This window comes from Ammospiza nelsoni, chromosome 4 (assembly GCF_027579445.1).
Source record: "Ammospiza nelsoni isolate bAmmNel1 chromosome 4, bAmmNel1.pri, whole genome shotgun sequence".
Classification (NCBI taxonomy): Eukaryota; Metazoa; Chordata; class Aves; order Passeriformes; family Passerellidae; genus Ammospiza; species Ammospiza nelsoni.
Window position 1 is genome coordinate 55,773,413 of NC_080636.1, and position 20,009 is coordinate 55,793,421.

Genomic DNA, 20,009 nt, shown 5'->3' on the forward strand with positions numbered 1-20,009 from the left:
TTCCATATTGCAGCTAAGAAGAGGCAACATGCAAATTAAATTTAGTGTCAAATCAATCAAGAAACAATACCTAGTAACATATTTGGTGATCTGTCATCACTAGAAGCCAAATTAAAAAAAATAAAAATAGACTCCCTACACACCCATTCTGTTTGCTAAAATAAACTACACATATGAGTGTCACTGGTGCAATCTCTAACCTGGAAAATTGGCTAAATTACCTCTCGTTCAAAGGCAGGAAGAGAGTTGGGTATTTTCAGCCTAGAGAAGGGAAGGCTCCCTGGGGCATTCTGTACCTAAAGGGGCTACAAGAAAGTTGGAGCCCTTTGGAGCTGGAGCATGCAACCTTTTTACATGGGTGTATAGTGATAGAACAAGGGGAAATTGCCTTAAATTGAAGAAGGTATGTTTAGATCTCAGGGACAAATTCTTTCTTGTGAGGGTGAGGCACTGGCACAGGCTGCCCACAGAATTTGTGGATGCTCCATCCCTGGAAGACCTAGGATGAACTGGGCCCCTGAGCAACCTGGTCTGATGTAAGGTGTCCCTGCCCATGGCAGGGAAGCTTGGAAGTGGATGATCTTTAAGGTCCCTTATAACCCAAACCATTCTGTGGTTTTATGAAGATGAAGTCGCCAAGTTACCAAGATAACATAAAATTTGTAATAAGATTCTTTCACAAATTTGCAGATCCTAGAGAGCACAGTTCTTCCTTGAATCAAACAATAATATGAAATCCTTTAAATGGCTTGCTTAGAAGACAACTCAGGACTCATAAAACTACATAACACTAAGGATTACACAATCGTTGTACAGAAAGAATTGATCAAAATGATTTGCTTTTACCTGCCATAACGCATTTGTCAAAACAAATATCACTTCACTCCCAAATCTTCTGCAAATGTGTTCTATATGCTTAAACTCTGACACTTCCACAATGTATACAAATAAAGGCAGAACTCTGGGATCATTTCCAGACAATAAACAGAAAGAAAATAAGCTCACTCCATTTCCTCCAACCCTGTCACCAATTTGTACTTCAGAGGCTCACCAGAAGAGACAAATAAATGAAAAAAAAATCTGTTTAGATAAGGCACTGCTCATTTAGCTCATTGATGCTAAATTGAAGTGCCTTTTAAAAAGCTCCTCTAGAGCTGGGGGCATGTACTGTTCCCTGCCCAGAATTGCTATGTCTGGGAATGCAATGGTAGTTTTCCATGGTCACAAAAAGAAAAAGATGCTTCATGCTGGGGAGGGGTGTGTGGGTAGGTTTTGTGTGAAGCAACAACAACAAAAAACAAAGCAAGACAACAAGAAATCCCCAACAAAACAAAAAGGACCCCAAAATGAACATCCAGTGAAAGCCAAGACTTGAGATGAAGAGAGACATCCAATATCATCCAATGTTGACCAATATTGACCCAAACCAAAGGTCTGCATCAACAAACACAATTTCAGCAGAACTGATCACCAATAGGACTACTTAATCTAAATTAAATTCTGTAAGGTTAAAAAAACAAGTCTTAAAGGAAGCAGCTCTCCAGAATTTCCATTGAAAACTGCCAGCAAGAAAACTGTCAGTAAAATCAAGACATTTCAGTCAGTGGCCATTATGTGTGGCTGGACCTTGCCTGGAAGAAGCAGTGCCACCACTGCTCCCTCCCCACTGCAGCACTCCTGGAGCATCACCTCACGTGCCACTCCCAACAGCCCCCCAAGCACAAGATGAGAGAGGGAAAATGGAGAACTGAGAGAGCAAATGCACCAAAATGATCTGATAGAACAGCCTATTTGACACCTTCTAGGCAAAGGGAAAATAAGAACAGTTGCAAGAGTAAAGCCTCAGTACTGACAGGCCTCTGATGGACCAGAGAACATGAACAATGTCACAGAGCTACAGCAGACTGCTGCTACTGAAGAGACGAGGAAATCTCAGTTAAGGACTAGCATGTACCTGGTTCTCTCTATGCCTGTACCTTGTCTCCTCCCCTTAATGACATTTCAGCCACAATTAATTCAGAAAGCCACAAGGTTTTCTACTGGTTTGCTGGGTCTTCCCTCCTGCATGCAGCCATGGTGTCCTTAAAAACAACTTCCTATCTTTGAGACAACTTAGCTGAAGGCAAAAGTTTGTCCAATCTGGAGCTACCACCAGTGTCAGACACTTGCTTGTATTTTCCTACTCTTAACTTCATTAACAGATTGAAGTCCTAATTCAGATGAATAATTCAAATGCTGGTAACTAATTGCACTTGTTCCCTCGGCAGATTTTTCCCATGACACTTGCTTGTCCTACCAACCAACCAACTTCAATGACAACGGCTTAATGTCATATTAGCAGCAGGCTTTTTTTGCCCTCTTATGCAAACACCCTTTGCATTGTCCTCCATATTTCTGGGCTGCAAGTTCTGCAAACATAGCACACTTGTCAACTGGACTTATTGAATGTTTAACAAACCCACACTGACTGTGTGAAAGCCTCCTGCAAAAATACTGCAGGATGTCACATACAGCATCCAAACCTGGGCTCCCAGAACAACTGTGTCAAAGTTGCTGTCCTTTGTCCCACACCATCCTCACTTTTTCTTCTCCTTGTTTTATAATCCTTCAGTTACAACACATCTCAACAGCAAGCATGGTACTCTGCAAACAAACACACTTTCCATATGCAAGGACAAATCAATTCATTCACTGACCTAATTTTAATTCTGAAAAGCCAGTTATGATTTACTACATATTCTATTTATTTAAAAAAACAAGACTGGCATGCCAATGCAAATGTGCAATGCTGATGATGCACTTTGCTAGACAATTAAGCCATAACATTCTATAGCACTGAAAATAGCACAAAATACCACATGCACAAAGGAGCCAAGTTCTGCATCCTGAGGAAATAGCTTTGTATTCCATAAATTTACAGCATTTTATATCTTAAAAAAAAAAAAAAAAATTGCAGTAAACCCCAGAATTGAAGGTTTCCACCCCCAATCACCATTATATGTATTATATGGAAGCCATCACTAAATGACTGATATTGAATATGGAAAAAAATAACTGAGTATAAAGACTAAGTGCCAAAACAGAAGTGCAATACCATTTTCTGATGGTAAATTTGAGCAATTCAATGGCAACATCTGCTCTTTTTGATAAAGAGGCAGATGTATTTTGGGCCTCACCCTAAGTGAATGAAAATGAATACATCACATACTAAAAAGCAATATTTTACATAAACTCATAATACCAAACCTACAATGAAAATCTTATTTATTCTGATGACTTACTAGCCTAGCAGAAGCTTTGAGCCCAAATATTTCCTTTTACTATAGGAACAAAGTAATTCTCTGCATGAATTTCATGTTATCCATCTACAGAATAACACAGTATTGGAGATGGAATAGTGGCTTAAATCTCTCTTGATACCATGCTTTATTTTCCTGCATGGTAATAAAAAGCAGAAAGTTTTATTAATGTGAAACCATGAAATGTACCAAGAGATACTCTAATACTATTCACCATGAATATAGATTAACATTTTGGGGTTTATGGCTAGTTATATATTCATTAAAGTTACTGTAAACAATATCAGATGGAGGCGAAATAAACATGAAAAAAGCTCTCCGTGGGTTGAGGTATATTCAACATCACAAAGCTCCTCATGTGCTCATTAAGTGCAATGATGTAACAGATATAAATCCAACATAATAACACAGTTAAACATAAGTCTTCCTTTGTTTAAAACTCATTCTGCCTCTATTTTGCTGCATCTATCCCCGTTCTGCCTCTATCTGGCTGCTGAGCCAGTTATCTTTACGTATGCTTGTCCTTCAGAGCAGTGATACACAGTCCTTCCAAACTGCAGCTCATTGCTCCAACACAGAATTTCTGGAGGACAGGAACATTCTTCTCACAGAAAAACAGAAGGCTTTCATAGCACTCTCTCCCTCAGACAACTCTCAGCTCCAAGTGGAAGCTCTCACTAGAACATAAGGATCAAAAATAAATAACATAAATTTGAAGTGTCAAAAGCAAGTGCCTCACACAGGGGAAAAAAATCAGCAAGATAAATCCTGCAGAACACAGGTACACTGATTTTTTGCTGTCTGTTCTCCCTCTTCACTATCCAAAGAAAAGGTGCCCAGTGAAATAACTCAAACAGCCACTGATTTCTGGTCTGGATTTACTGATTGAATAAAGGAACATCCCAAACAAGGAAATCTATTTCCTTTCCAGCATGGCCAATAAAAAGTCTCATCACAATCAAGCTTTTCCAGGTACAGACTTGCTTGTCTGAACTTGCTCTATATGTTTGGGCTGAATTTTTCTTTTAAATTTGAATTTTTATGGTATTGTTTTGAAGATGCCATGCAACCTTCTTTCAAATTTTTAACATCACATTTACTTACCACCCTGAGCAGTACTAGAAACAAAACCAGCCTCCAGATCTAGCCCAAAATCATGCAGTTGCTCTTCTGGGCATTCCATACAGTGCTACTTTGAGCATCTATTTTGGGAAACATCCACCAAACCTTCTCAAGGACAGTTTCTAACACAGAGACTGCAAAAGATGAAACTACAAAGCAACAAAACTGAAGAAAACTAGACACTGAAAAGAAAACTAAAAACAGGTTGTGGATACAGAGGAGGTACAATGGTTTTGTCAGTAAGGCATAGAAATAAGAAGAACTTGATTCTGGAATCTTGTTTTTACAAGCAGGTTCTAAAGCAAAATACTGGCAATCCTGATGGATGAAATAAAAAGAGCAAGCTTCCTTCTTTACATCCCTCCAAAAGTTCTGAATGAAATCCAAAGCAGAGTTCTGCTGACCTCTGCAAAAAGATCCAGCATGCAGAGAACCATGTTAGCTGTGAAGATGATATGTATTTTTACACAGTGCCTAAATTGCAAAGCAAAAAAGAAGCAGTGTTTATCTAGAGCAGCACAAAATGGAGTAGGTGGTGGGACAGAAGTAGCTCACATCACAAGATCAAAGCAATTGGGCTTTGTAACCCAGCAGGATGGGTAGGAAAATCCTGAGGCTTGGTGACCCCAAAGCCTGTATGAGGCATCAGTGGGGAAGGGAGGATGTGTGCAAGGCTTGTTCAGGCTGCTTAATGAGCACAGCCATTAGGCCACTGCAGGGCTACTGGTTTATCTACTGAGCAAGCTTTTATTTTCTTTCTTTTTGTTTGGAAAGGACCTTTGAAAGGTCATCTAGTCCAGTCCCCTGCAATGAGCAAGGAAATCTTCAACCAGACCAGGTTGCTCAGACCTCAATCCAAACTGATCCTAAATTTTTCCAGAAATAGGGCATCTATCACCCCTAGACAATCTGTTTCAGTATCTGCTCTAAATTGACCCTCGTTCAGCTGAAACCCATTACCCCTTGTCCTGTTGCCCCTACTATAAAGCCCCCACAACTTTCCTAGAAGTCCCTTTTCAGCACCGGAAGGCTCTTCCCTTGGAGCCTTCTTTCTCCAGGCTGAAGCACCAGTATCTCAGCCTTTCCTCAGAGCAGAAGTGCTCCAGCCTTCTGATCTTTTTTTTTTTTGCCTTCTCTGGGCCTGCCCTGACAGGCCCACGTCCATCATGTACTGAGCTGGGTACAGTACTCCAGGTGAAGTCTCACCTGAGAGGAGTAGGCCTGCTAATTGACCTGATGTGTGCTTGCAGATTATTAAAATTTGATCACTGAGCAGTACAAAGTGCAATATTTCCAGATGTGAGGTCAGAGGTCAAATTCATTTTAGTAATGACCATTACATTGGATTTTGTTGTTGGCAGTCAAATCCTGACAGAAGACTTAGAATACATTAAATGTTGTCCTCTCTTTTATACCTAGAGCCCAATAAAAAACATTGTAACATATGAGGGGCTACAGTTTGATTTAGGGTCTCTAGGGAGTAACTTTATGTGTAATACTTTTTGTTGTTTTAAAAACTGCCCCCATTGCCTTCAGCCTGTTAAAGCAGCATCTACCTCCACCAGAATCAACCTTCATATTGTTTCCATGACCCCACCACGTTCTGCTTGCTTTTACATCTCTGATTTTCAGAGTAAACCTTAACAATGAGATGTAAAGGTGGCCCACAAGCCCACAAAAAATCAACCAGTTCAAAGCCTGAGGGTTTCACTGCAGGCTTTTGAATACTTCAGTTCTGACAACACTGCTTCTTCCCATGTGACAGTTTGAGCTTCATGCTCTGTGTACAGACCCACACGTGGAACCTCAACCAACAACTGCCACATCTGCCCAAAGAAGCTAAAACCAAGCAGATATCCTTGTCTTTATTTTTCCCAAATTCTTACAGGAAAACCAGAAAATTGCACTACTGGTTTGTGACATTGAGGTCTCAATATATCACCTTCAAAACACTTTATGAAAGGACTTGTAGATCATTGCTGTTTGTAAAACCATGTGGGTATTTTTTTTTGATAATGTTGTGTCACGGAAAACGTCCATGGGATCCTCTTTGCACAGCTTGGCAGATAAAAAAAATTAATTTTAAGTACAGCAGCAAATCAAGCATTCATAATATGCCACAAAAACATTTATCTACACACTGATGACTGAAATCTGCAGAAAATTAATGCAGGCATTTAAGTAGTATTATGATTCACAATTAAGATATGCCTATCTTTTTCAGGAACGTCTCAGAGAGAATTTTATGTTTCGAGAAAACCAGCATTAAAATGCAATTTCCTTTTTGATTTGCCCTTCAAGTCTCTGTTATGAGAGTTGGAGTAAATTTTTAAACACTGTCTCTGAATTTTTGGTGGTGAATCACATATATAGTGTTCATACTGATTTGAACTAGGTATGAAGTAGTGAAGTTAAAAATTATGATACACAGACATAGCAGTAACCACTTATGCTCAGAGGAACAATTGCATTGAGAATACAGGGACAGGAACATTTGGATATCTGTCATTAGGTTCATTATTTTACCTGGTTCTGATGTGTGACCAAGAAAAAACATCACATCCACTCTGTGAAGCACAGGGTAATTATTTCCACCCTGCCTTCTCTGGAGTGCTCTATTTCAATCCTAACAGCCTATAAATCAAGAAAATCCTCCCATTCAGGGCTCCTTTTATGCAGTGCTGCCAGGCCAGAATGGAGAGCACTGACACCTGCTCCAAGGAAAGCAGCCCCACTAGCTGGATACCTAACTGCAGTTGGATTTTTAAACAAAGGCAGTCAGGAAGCAAATCAAAGTCTCGGTAACCCCAGTTAATGCCAGAAAATAGGCCCTGCCTTCCAAAGTGCCTTCAACCCAAACTATTGTACTACTCTACCTGCTGCACTGGTCTAGATAAAGCAGCTTGGGATAGTAACCATGCAAGCACAAAGCTATACACAAAATAAATTACTCCACAGCCTGCTATTTAAATATTACTTTAGCCATTATTTCATATCTGTTAGGAACAGAACATCTTATCAGAGTACTTTTATAAATTTATAGTATTTTTAAGGCCCCTGCATTTTTACAGTGGGTTCACACAAGAATTTTTTTTCCCCAGAATAGGGGTAATATGTACGCTAAATATCCCTTTTTAAAACAAATAAAATCCCCGAATTTTCAATGCAACCAGAGCTTGATCATCATATTGAATATCTAGAAAAGATCTCACATACTGGGCAGAAAATGGTGAATTAGAAAAGAGAATTTTTAAGACAAAGAAAAAATTACTAGGTCTGAAAAAAGTCAGACTGCCAGAATACAGGAGGACACAACAAGAAAACCATTGGTAATTGCTTATCTTGTTCTTACTTTTCTTCTCCAAATATTTAGCTAATGGCCACTGAGGACAGAAGCCTTTTCTAGATCGATTTTTCCTGTGAGACTACTGGCTGTTCTTATATTCTTACTCTTCTTTAAAGTGATTAAAAACTGTAAGCCTCAGGAACTCCGATTTTTATAAAACTAATCTAGAGCTATTCAACATCCAATAGCCCAGGAATTCCTATTTAATAATTACATCTCCTCAAACTCCTCACTGGTGAATTGCTCCTATTAATTCTACCAGGGATTTGAACACATTAGGAATGCACAAGTACTGCACCATGCCTGCAGTGTTCCCTTTCCTCCTGCCAACCTTCAGTCTGCATCCAGTGCAGGAAGGATACCAAGTGCTGTACATGAGGCTGTGGATGTACAGTGAGTTGGGATGACCTCTGGATAACCTCACTCTTCTGGACAATCTTGCACCATGCATTTTTCCTTTGTGCTTTCAAACCTGCCTGCCACTCTCCATCCCAACAATGATAGTTAAGAGAGAAGGAACATGACATTAATGTCATACTTGCTGCATTGCACTGATAATGCCCTCCACACCTTTGGCTCCTTTCACTCCCTTTTAGAGCTTGGAAATGACTGCCCAAGAGCTTAAAGCTGCTCACCTAATGCCTGTACAGCAGCTGGCACACTGCAGCCTTGAGCCACCATCCCCTAAATCCTTGTGCAGGGAGCAGGGATGCAGCAGCCGATGCTGCCAGCACTGTGGGTGCTCCTCCCTGCAAGAGCAACACCCTTCACCCACAGCCAGGGCTCCCCAATCCTTCCAGCACACACAGGAGCAGAGGAAAAGCTGGCGGTACTGCATGGTATATCCAGGCTTCTGCTCCTGTTGACAAACTGTGAGAAGGGAAAGCACTTTTGACAAGGACAGGCCACAAAGCAATAGACACAGAGACACAGCACACTGAAAAGCCTTGGAGAGGAAGCAGGCAAAACCTTTCTCCCTGTGGTCACAAAATACTTCTGACCACTTTATAAAATATGGGTTTGCATGCCTTGCCCATTAGTAGAGCTGAATTTACTGCTGTCTTGGTCTCTTTTCCACCTTTCTGCTGGCATCATTCCGGGTGTTTTTTGCTATTGATTTGGCATTTCCATTTATTCTTCTGCAGGCTATTAAAATTATTTTAACACAGCTCATAAGAATCACGCTGGAAAACTACTCAAAGGTTCAAAAGATATTTGTCTGACATTCTACTCCCATATTCCACAGCAATAGTCCTGGATATTCTCCATAAGGTTGGAAGAGGAGCCTGCCAAATACTGAACTAGCCTGGCAGGTGGTTCAGAGCTATTTTTTCCACCAGGAACTCACAAAATACAGCAGACACAAATATTTCATGGGATATATTCACAGGTCATGCCTGACACAGGAAAGCATATTAGGCTCATAAATTAAGCTCACTCCTTTTCAGTAAGCTGAGACTGACATGTGGCAGAATAAAAGCATTTGGTCCAGCAGTAATCCAGAGCAAAACTAAACCAGAGATCCCTCAAACACAGACACCAAGTACTTGAATTTTTTTGATAAATTTTATTTTCACTTTTTAAATGTGCAAATAACTTGACCTTTGCTAGGCCAGTTCAACTACTGGGGGAATACAGACATAGATACAACATATGGTATGCCTGTGCCTTTACAAGCATTAGAAATGTAGCAAATATTCACTTTCCAAATAAATAAAAAATATTTTTTTAAGACTATCTGTCCCAAATGTCTTAGACTCATGTTATATGATCTCAAAATTCCAATATGCCACTAGGGAATAATCTTGGTGGGAGGGCGGTACATTTTTGAAGCCTCACTCTTTCACATACTCAAGCTTCAATTTTTTTCAGTAATATAAACAAAAAGCCTACATTTTGCTAAAAGAAAACTCATAGTTTCTCACATGTATGTGATACTTAGCCCAGGGCATTAAAAAACCTCAAATACTGCATGAGTTGACAACACTATATTTCAATATAATTTAATTAAAATACTAATCTTAGGGGCTGTAGGAATAACTAAAGATAAATCAAAGATGGAGGGAGAAGAGATAGGAATCAGAATAAGAGCTACTAGTATAAACCCACATAACATCTGAGTTTAAAGGGCAGTGAAAATACTCTGCAAAACAATAACCTGAGGACACAAAAACAAAATCCATATAAAGGAAAAAAGATAACAACAAAAAAAAAACCAAAACAAAACCAAAAAAAACCCCAAAAACCAAAAAAGGCAGGAAAATTCCCTTTATGAGCATGTCCAGCGAGCTTTATTGAAATAAAAGGTGATCAAGTGGTTCTATAATCCAAAGTGAAGTCTACAACCCAAAGTGAAGATCCCAGCACTTTCTGGAAAAAATTCAGCCCCCTTGAAAAGTAGAGAAGGTGAGCAGCTGAAGTGTTGAGTCTTAGAGCTCACCTCTGGAAAACCTTTGTTTGCATGTAGCTGATCACATGACAAATAGCTTCTGGAAATAGGCTCAGGCAAGATCCTCCAAGGGGAAACGTGTTGCACATTACATGGCCATTATCAGCAACAGGTAGTAAGTTTTTACATTTATCATATGCAGCAAATTTAATATAAACATGGTTTTCCTATTAGGCAGAGGAGCAGAACACAAGTTTCTCAGACAAAGTGTGCTCTGAGTTCCTCTGATTTTTCCTCATGCACTTAACACCTGTGAGGAACATTAGAGGAACCAACACAATATTCCAAAATACCATGTGACTGTAGTCATAGCAAGATACCAAGCCAAGACACTATAAAATAGTTTTTTTTCAAATGTTTTTTTTCAAGCACTTAAAAAAAGCCCTCAAATTCTTTTATCCCAGGCACTTTGCTTCTCTGCATAGATGTAGCAAAACCTTTCTCTCATGTGGTTTCTTATAAAATTACTAACTCAGCTGTAAAAAACACCTATTGCCCACGGCACAAACATCAGTTTTTTGGTAAACAGAACATCCCAAGTTTTTTCTTTGCTTGATCTTTTCTGTGTTGAATATTGATAGGTACTTTTGTTCTCCAAATGCTTCTTTTCCTGACCTTTTTAAAAAGGTCAGGAACCTTTTTGGCAGTTAATTCAACTTCACTAATTATATGCTAATTTTTGTACATGGTTTCTGATTTTACATACAATTTCTACAGTTGCAAAGCTTGTGTTTTCACCAACAGATATTGCTGAATGCAAAATAAAGCTATATGATCAAGCTGTCTTAATGAGCAATATTAACTGGAGAAAGCCTGCACTGGAGAGAGCATAAACCCCAGATTTCAAACTGCATTTGTTACCCACACTTTTACAGAAATGCATACCTAATTCCTATACAGATAGAACTTTAAATCCATGCTAAAGGGTTGTATTAAATGCCTGAAGATACCTACAGATGTTTTTTGTAGCCTCACAACACTATTTTACAGTCTTTAATTTCTGTTAAGCATATTTAATTAATTTTGCCTATTAATGCTGTGTCATCTGAGAGGAAACTTCTCAAGCAACTCTCTCCCTATGACATCTCTGCGTTCTTTTGACACATTTCATATGCCGATTCTGAAAACCTGGTATTTGCACTGATTACCCACCCTAAAATCTAAATTGGAAAGAACAGAGCTGGGGGAGGTGACTTAGATGTGCATTGAACTCAGAAAGGAATCTGAACAGAGCCATTGGTAAATGCCTGAAATACCACACAGCAGATATCAATAGCTGCAACATTAAGATAAAGACATCTTGGTGACCTGGGGGACAAATGATCAAGTCATACTGCTCGTAGACAGCAGTATCAATGTGTTCCAAAATTAGCACTACTAAATGCAAAATCACCAGGAGTGGGGATTAGCATCAGTCAGCTTCTTAAGAACTATTTTTCTACTTACACAGCAATTTAATAATGTTAATGGTGAGAGGAACTGAGCTGCCATGACTATCAGCTAATTGCATTAACATGTACAAAACACCATAAAAATTTCATGCAACATCTGTTTAGCAACCATTCATCATGGACATGTTAACAAAATCCATTATTTGCACCACTCCATCAACTACCAGAAATCATACATATTTTGCTGTTGCCAGCTTATTTAAAGTTCTTATTATCTACAACTAGCAGGTTATCTGTAGGCTCTAAAACACAGAATTAAAGCAAAATAATATTAATTTTGTAAAAAATATGGTTTCAGGCTTCATTGTAAATGCAAAAGCCACCCAGACCCATTCATATGCAAAAGGCTCAGTATTACAGTTTCTAAAGCCCAGACATTAAGCCAAGATGAAGGCTGTTGTGTTAACCAGAATTACCTCAGGACAATGGGCCCTAAAAGCCATAAGAAGTTAAAAATATCATAGTAGTAAAAAAAAAAGAGGTTATTAATTTCTACATAAATGTACTGCTTCCATTGGATGTCCACCAGTCAAGGATGAGAGCATCCAGACTGTGCCTCCTCATGCCACAAATCACTGTTCATGTCCAGGGTACATCTTCTCCCCTTGGGAAACACTCTATATTCCACCAGAACACAAATTCTGTGAGTGGCACTCTAGCAGGCACTGCTTTCTGCTACCCATCTCACTTCAAAGCAGTCAGATACATTTAACTGACACCTGTTTAAATCTTTTTCATCAGCTTCATCAAGGCTGAAAGTGTCACCAGAGCATTCATTCCATCACCCTTGGTGGGTCCTTTCATCACCCTACATGACACATCTACAAGTAAGCGTTCTATCTCCCTACAGAAACATTTCAGTGACTTGGAGCTAGACCTTACTGGAGAAACACTTGCAGTTTTTGACAACAACTCTATTGAGATTACATGAGAAATCTGAAAACAATTCCTCATCTCCCAAAGGTACACCAAAACCATCCTAAAGAAACTGTCAGAACCAAAATTACTTATTATGTATGACATATGGATTGAAATTATTAGCAGACTTAAGACAGTTAAAGCTACAAAGAATTTTTAAAAAGACTATTTGACATTGTTCTCACTATTTTCCTGTCCAAGAATAAAGAGATATATGACAAAATGTCTGTGATGACTCTCCTCAGACTTCTTCAGTCATGTCAAAGAGAAACAAAAAAAACCTTTCCTCTCCCCCCACACCAAATCTAAGAGATGGAAAACATTAGTTACAAAAATCAGTCCAAAATTGTGGATTTTGTGGTAGTGAAACAGATTTTGCCATTTTAAATAGCGCTCAGAACACTGCATGTGTAGGGTCTTTTTTAAAATTATTTTGCTATATTAACACTTCCTCTGAAACCACATTCTGAATGTGCTCCATCTGATAACTGTGCAATGCAGAAATTATACACTTGGAAAACTCATTATAAGATGACAGCATTATGTTAATGTGTACTAAAAATTGCTACAAGTTGTAACTTCAATTTTCCCTGCCTCCCCCCTCCAAAAAGAAAAAAAAAAAAAAAGAGAAGGTAAAAAAAATCAGCATGCACTTCTGCATTAAGCATCTTTTGGCTTTTTTTTTTTTTTTTTGCCAAGAAGTATGACTTAATAAGATAATACATTGTTGACTCACCACAGCATGTGCTATGTCTCATCTATAGGAAATAGTTCAAAGGCATCAACTTCATGCATGGGTTGCCATAGCTGATATTTGAGTCTGGCCTGCTGTTGGTACAGGTTTCTAATACTAGCCCTAAGCACAAAAAAGAGAAAGAAATATTTGGGGTTTATTTTTCAAGTCCGATTGACACAGAAAATTTCAGAAAACTAAACTAACCTGGAATATCAATATCTGCACATTATATAACAAAGAATTTAGATTTTCCTCTGATAATACCATAATGCATCCCATTCAGGCAGTATCTGTACCATAAATTTCCTTTCTTCCACACAAAGAAAAAAGGCAGGAGACAGAAAATAATGCAGAATGTTAAGTGCTGTTTAAATGGGAGAAGTGTGTCACAGCTATTCTCCCACCAGTAAAAAAGAACAGGAAAAAAAAATCAAGGCCTTAGTGCTCAAGAGCACATGTTCAAGACTGTTCCGATTGAAACAGATGGTACTAAAAAAAAAAAAACAAAACATAAAACTGATCTAAAATAATTATTTTTGTTTCTATACTATCTATCTTTCTCAGGCCAGATCATCAATTTTTTCTTTGGAAAGAGGAAGAGCAGAAATTTCACCTATTACAAATTGAGATATGGACACAGTCACCTGCCACCAATACTTGGGGATGGAAATTAAATTTGACTTGTGACATTATTAACAGCTTGAAAAATTGTGTGATATGGATACATATAGGCATCAGGAAAGGCCTGTGAATTAATGCTGTTTATCAAATAAGCATCCTGTTAAAAACAAAGCATGTGACAAAAAAGTTTAACTGACAAAGCACATGCAGGCAAGAAACCTACAGACAACCTCAAGAACTGTAGGAAAAAGCAAATGCTGTGGTATTAAGATAGTGAATAAGAGAAGTAAAAATCAAACATGGTGTTCTGGAACCTAACCAGTGAACAAAATGAAGTGATTACTTTTAAGTATAAGGTTTGATCTGTACCCCAACATGCTTTCAAGTACCTGAGAACTAAAACTTTGTACTAAGAACAGCAAATGAAAAATCCTCATGAGAAAACAACTCCTTAACCAAAAAGAGCCCAACTCAGGCTCCTGAAATCCCACCCTCAAATTACAGTTCCTAATTTGTTGGGCTATTGATCTGTTAGTGTAGAATCCTGATGAAGCAGCTATTGACTTGACTGGAAGGCTCTTCTGGACCTCCAACTTTTACGGAATATTACCTCATAAAAGTCCTGAGAGAGTCCAACAGACTCCAAAATGGGTGTTAGATCAGGTCCTAACACATCCCAAATTTCCCATGTCACTGCTGTGATGTGAGCAAGGGGCTGCACTCACAGGGCCATCAACATGGTCTTGCTCTTAGATGGGAGAAAAACCCAGAACCTGCCTGAAAACACAACAGTGGCTTTGCCTTTTTCTTGATGTAAAAAGACACTGCCCTGTGCCCCAGGCATAGTCAGGAAGATCCTAGGGTACAATAAAGCCCATGAATTCACATCCTTTGTGTCGAAACGAAACTGAAAACATGCCACCATCACTAGTGAGTTCACACACTGAAACTTCTACCTGAAATCTCACTGTATAATAAACCAATAAGACGAGAACATTTTGGGATTTGAATTTCCTGCCTTTCTCTTCTAACAGCTAGCCAAGACTAACTCTAAAGCTTGCTAACAAAGCTACAGCTATCAGGCTAAAACACAGCAGAGCAGCTCAAGAAGAGTTGTGTGACTTTCATAAACAGTGGAGAGGGGACCAGGAAATTCCATCCCATTCCCTCTACTGCTTTTGATTTCTACTTTAATCACTGGTGGTCCTTTCATGAGGGTTCATTTTCCTTGCAAGTAGCCTTCAAAACAGTAAGTGTCCAAGAATCATAGAAAAGGAGTATACACGCACATACACTGACTATATATATTATATATATATACTGAATATATACATGTTATATATTCAGTATATATATAATATTTAATATAGTATATATATATTAGTGTGTATATATATCCGTATATATATTATATATAATATATACATATTCAGTATTGTAGGTTCAATGAAGCCTCTCTCCTTTACTCCTGATGACATAACAGAGCAGCAAGTATGGTGATTCTGCAATCACTAGGCTTTCAGGACATCATTTCTAGTACTGCTATTAATGTAAGCTCCAAAAGTAATCACTGGAGTGGGAGGGGCTATGAGTATAAAATGCTTGTGACAAAACCCTCAAAAATGACAAAAAACCCAAAAATTTACTAGGATTTGAAAATTTATCAACAAGCCGGTGATATTTTTTGTAATTTGGAATTGTGCAAGGAACTGGGTAGTATCTACTGAACAACAGTTTAAGAGATTGCCAGTTTTAAAGCTGGAGGCCTTTCCCTAAATGCAGCTTTTCTCTCTTCCAAGTCTTAAGAAAATTATGATGCTGTCTGCAAAAGCAATGCTAAAATCACCCTCCTTTGGGCCTGCTTTAGCCCTCCTTTAAATTGGATGAATTTTGCAATGAACTGTAAACTACAATGAACTTCATGACCTTCTCCAATACCATGGCAGTGAAATTTTGATAACTCTCTCTTTGCATTCCCAAGCCAGATTTGGTACTGTAATACTGTTTGAAGGTGTATTGATCCAGTACTGTTAAATCACTAAAAAACAGCTGCAAACATGCCAGCCACTGACAGCAGGGAAAAAAGCCCCAAACCTACAAGAAAACACTCATCCCTGTCATCTGCTTATAGAAACCTGTGTGTGCACTGAAGGAGCTTTTTAACAATGAGAAGGACATTTTCCAAGGAGGCAGACAGGCAGCTAAGTTAACTTATTTTTCATGGTAAATGATTTCTGTCCTTATCCTATTTAGGAACATCCTTGTAATCTTAACCCTCCTCAACAAAACCATAATTACAACAGGACCCTGAAAAATTATGCATACTCTGAAACAGCAGAAGAGAGCTATGAGCAAGACTGCAGTTTATTGAGAGTCAGGGAAAAAGAATATTGTTTAATGGCTGAGGTCAAATCACCTTTGTCGTTCACATCCGCATCCCTGTAAGACAAAGTCATTAGCTAAGCCAACTGAAAGGGTATTCCTGTGCCACCATTCCTAGCAGGAAGAGAGCAGACAGCCAGAGGATCACAGAAGAAAATATTGCTCCAGTGCTCCTGACCAGTGATTACACAGCATTGTACTGAAAGAAGGCTAAAACAGGGGGGGTTTGGTGCACCCCATTTTCCCCAAGGCCCGGGGAAAGAAGATAGGTTACACAGGGGCAAAGACAAACAGCCCTGTGCCATACCTGCACCAGCCTGTTCTGTCTTTACCCTTCTCTTTTGCTAAAGCTGGGCTTGCAGGACAACCTCTGTGTCCTCCATCAAGCTGATTTCAGACTCCTCTGATTAGTTACAATACACTTATTTGCATGTTCCTCCCAATACATTTCTACTCTGTGCCATAATTTCCCTCAAAATTTGTATTTCCACATAGTGTCAGTTTGCCCCTGTAGAAGTCTCTGATAAAACTTACAGTGAACATATCAGAGGAGGGGAAAGTTGCACTGAGATATCAGGAAGCTCTGCAGCAAAAGGAGCCCATGTAAACAAGCTGACAATCCCCCAGCACACGAATGCTGTGAAACATGCCCATCATGGTTCACTGGGAGCACAGCCTGCTTATTAAACAATGCTGTAACAATTAATTATCCAAGGCAAATTTCTGTTATTTCTAATAATGTCACTTCTGCTGTAAAAAACAAAACCAACATTTCATCCTGTAGCAGTAGCTTTTTCTGCCAGAGGATCTCCCTGCAAAGCAACATTGATTTCACTGCAGCATCTACAGATTGTTAATTCTCTTTTGCAAAATAACTGGCCCATAGATTGCTGTAAACACTTCTCCTGAAAGCTCTGTGGTTCTGTTAAACCCAGTGGGCTGAGTTGTTCACTTGAATGCAAGCAATGTGGAAGAGTGATGATTAAAGGCTACTTTCTTAAAAACAACCCCCACCCCCACATCCAACAAGGTCTGTCAAACATTTCCACATGCACACTTTCTTTTGGCATTCAATCACTCCGCAAAAGGCCAAGACTTCTGTCCTCTGAATCTTCCAGCTCCCTGTCCTCTCTTTATTTTTCCACATTGAAATTTTCCACAGTTGTTTATGGATGGATTACCATACACCCCTCACAACACCCTCATCTTCCTCCTGAGCCGCAAGCCAAGGCACCTCCTTCCCCCCAAAGCCCGCGGGCAGCGTTAGAGGCGATGAGGCAGAGTAAACCCCAGTGTTTACAGGAGCCAGCTGGTGAAGCAGCAGCAGCACCACAGTGCCATGCCCGGCGTGCCCCTGCCCCGCTCCACTGTCACCCACAGCGCCCAACACCAACGCTGGTACCCACCCGCACAGACAGGAAAATGATGCTCCTCCGGCCACAAAATGGACAGGTGCAGCCTCCTTGCTTCGCTTAGCTGTTCACTTCATTAACCTCTCTCTCTCCCCCTCTCCCCTGCTTTAATATTTTTTTTTCCTCCTCAAGCAGCAATCAATATTCATCACCCCACCCTGCGAAAGCAGTTAGTCAAAGAATATTAGCATCCGCCACCTACCATTCCTTGCTCGCCAGCTATTCTCCTCGTCCAGAAACCTTTTCCCCAAACTGCGACTTTAGGTGGTATTTTAAAATCACATTCCAAACAGTGCCGAGGAAAAAAAATGGGCTATTTATAACAATAGAGAGGGGGGGAAAAAAAAGGAAAAAAAAGGAAAAGAAAAAAAAAAATGGGCAGTTGGTTTCAAGGGAAATCACCGTTTTCCTTTAAAGAACTGAATAAAAGCCTGGGGAAGAGGGTAGAAGAGAACAGAAAAAGGGGAGGCAAAATGTCTGATAATAATGAAATAAAAGGGGAGGGGGGGAAGAGTGGCTTGCTGAATCACGCTCTTTCACTGCCTGGAAACCATTGTGCAGCGTGATGCTGGCTGTACCATTGTGGAACCTACCAGAGGAGACAGGCAGAGAGCTTGGGGAATGGGGCTGCTATGGCAACTGAAAGGAGCACACATGACGTCAAAGCACACAGAGGTCTCGCAGGGGGAGGGAGAGAAAAATCTAATCTGCAGCCACAGCCATGGTATCTCCTGGAGAATCAGGGGATAGAGCAGCCTGCAAAGGGAAGCTGAGCAGCCTCCTGTAGCACTCAGCAGCAGCAGCAGCTCAGACATCTGCAGTACAGAGGGAAGAGGTAATAGCAGTGTGGATCTGCTCTTTCATTTACATTACCTGCTAGACAAAGGCATAAATGCTCATCACCCTAAAAATGCAAACACCTTTAAAATTCAATCAAGCTTCAGCCTGGCAGAGGGATTTAAAAAAATAATAAAATTACAACACATTTTGTCCACAGCTATTGAACACAGATACTGTTCGAATGAACAAGCACTGCAGCTCTCTGAGTCCCTCAGAAGCCCAAGGACCTGCTAAAGATCTCCCCATCAGCAGTAGCCTGTGCCCACTGCTAGACTGCCACAAATCCCACTTCTGAAAACTACCACTGCACAGAGGAACTATTGCATTTTTTGCTCACAGAACCAAGCAGATTCAGTGATGACTTCTGATGCCCTCCAGTTTAAAAATTGAGCAGATAACATTTCTTCTGCACATATCAAACTGCAGGATGTCTTCTCTCATCTGACATAAAACAGCAAAAAGAGTACACTGGAAGGCTACTACACGTCCATGAGATTTAGGCTGGGATAAGAGCTAGTCAGAAATATTATCATACAATCATAGAATGGTTTGAGTTGGGAGCAACCTTAAAGATCACTCAGTTCAAATATCCCTGGGCAGGGATGTCATTGATTTGATCAGATTGCTCAGAACCCCACCCAACCTGGACTTGCACATTGCCAGGGATGGGACATCCAGTCTTTCATTCATCTTTCATCCATCCATCATTCTTAATATCTAACCTAAACCTGCTCTCTTTCAGTTTGAAGCCATTCCCCCTCATCCCATCACTCCAGGCCCTTGTAAAAAGTCCCTCTCCATCCTTCCTGTAGGCTCCCTTCAGGTTATAGAAGGCCACAGTTAGGTCACCCCAAAGACTGCTCCAGGCTGAACAATCCCAATCCCCTTCTGCCTTTCCTCCTATTATGGTGACATTCTATCTTGCCAAAAATACCCTTTCAAAGAATCAAACCATTTTCTTCAGTATATCAATTTCATTGGTCAAAAGAACACCAAGGAACTCATTGCAGCTTTCTGGCCACTGGTCTGAATATTCCACAGGTTTTACCACACCCAGAGCCAAACACAGTCCTGTGTGACCAGGAACTCAAACACAGAGGTTATCTAACCCAGGCTGGGCAACTCTTGCTTTCCTCAGGGCCATCCAAGTGCCTTTACCAGCCCATACATTGACATATGGCATGACACACAAACATTTAAATCGTTTAACCTGACTGCAGACAGCAAAGTAAATGGCTGTGACAGGCCCCTGAGTTATTGGTTGCCCATTCTTGCCTACGTATACTACTCCCCCTTCTCCATCAGCCTGTTTCTTATTTTTTGGATGTGAAGGATTTTGTTTTAATTCATGCATCATTCCTGCATACATAAATACATGCATGATGGTCTGAACACATTTAGTTGCAGCGAGAAAAAATTCTATAGTTCCAACT

The 20,009-nt window shown here is 39.8% G+C and overlaps 1 protein-coding gene across 5 annotated transcripts in view; it reads right to left on the minus strand.

The window, feature by feature from the left end:
- The window catches only part of MAPK10 (mitogen-activated protein kinase 10), a 146,664-nt gene extending 128,301 nt beyond the window's left edge, over nucleotides 1–18,363 (minus strand). For 2 of the 5 annotated variants that reach the window (XM_059469781.1, XM_059469782.1), the window contains exon 1: nucleotides 17,939–18,293. Coding sequence is in view for 2 of the 5 variants with exons in the window: in XM_059469779.1 (XP_059325762.1) it covers nucleotides 13,322–13,329 (8 nt within the window). In the remaining 3 variants the exon portion in view is untranslated. Of the gene's footprint in view, nucleotides 1–13,321; nucleotides 13,440–17,938; nucleotides 18,294–18,329 lie in introns of those variants that run through there. The other 3 variants (XM_059469779.1, XM_059469780.1, XM_059469783.1) reach the window with 2 other exon arrangements.
- Nucleotides 18,364–20,009: the final 1,646 nt, after the last annotated feature.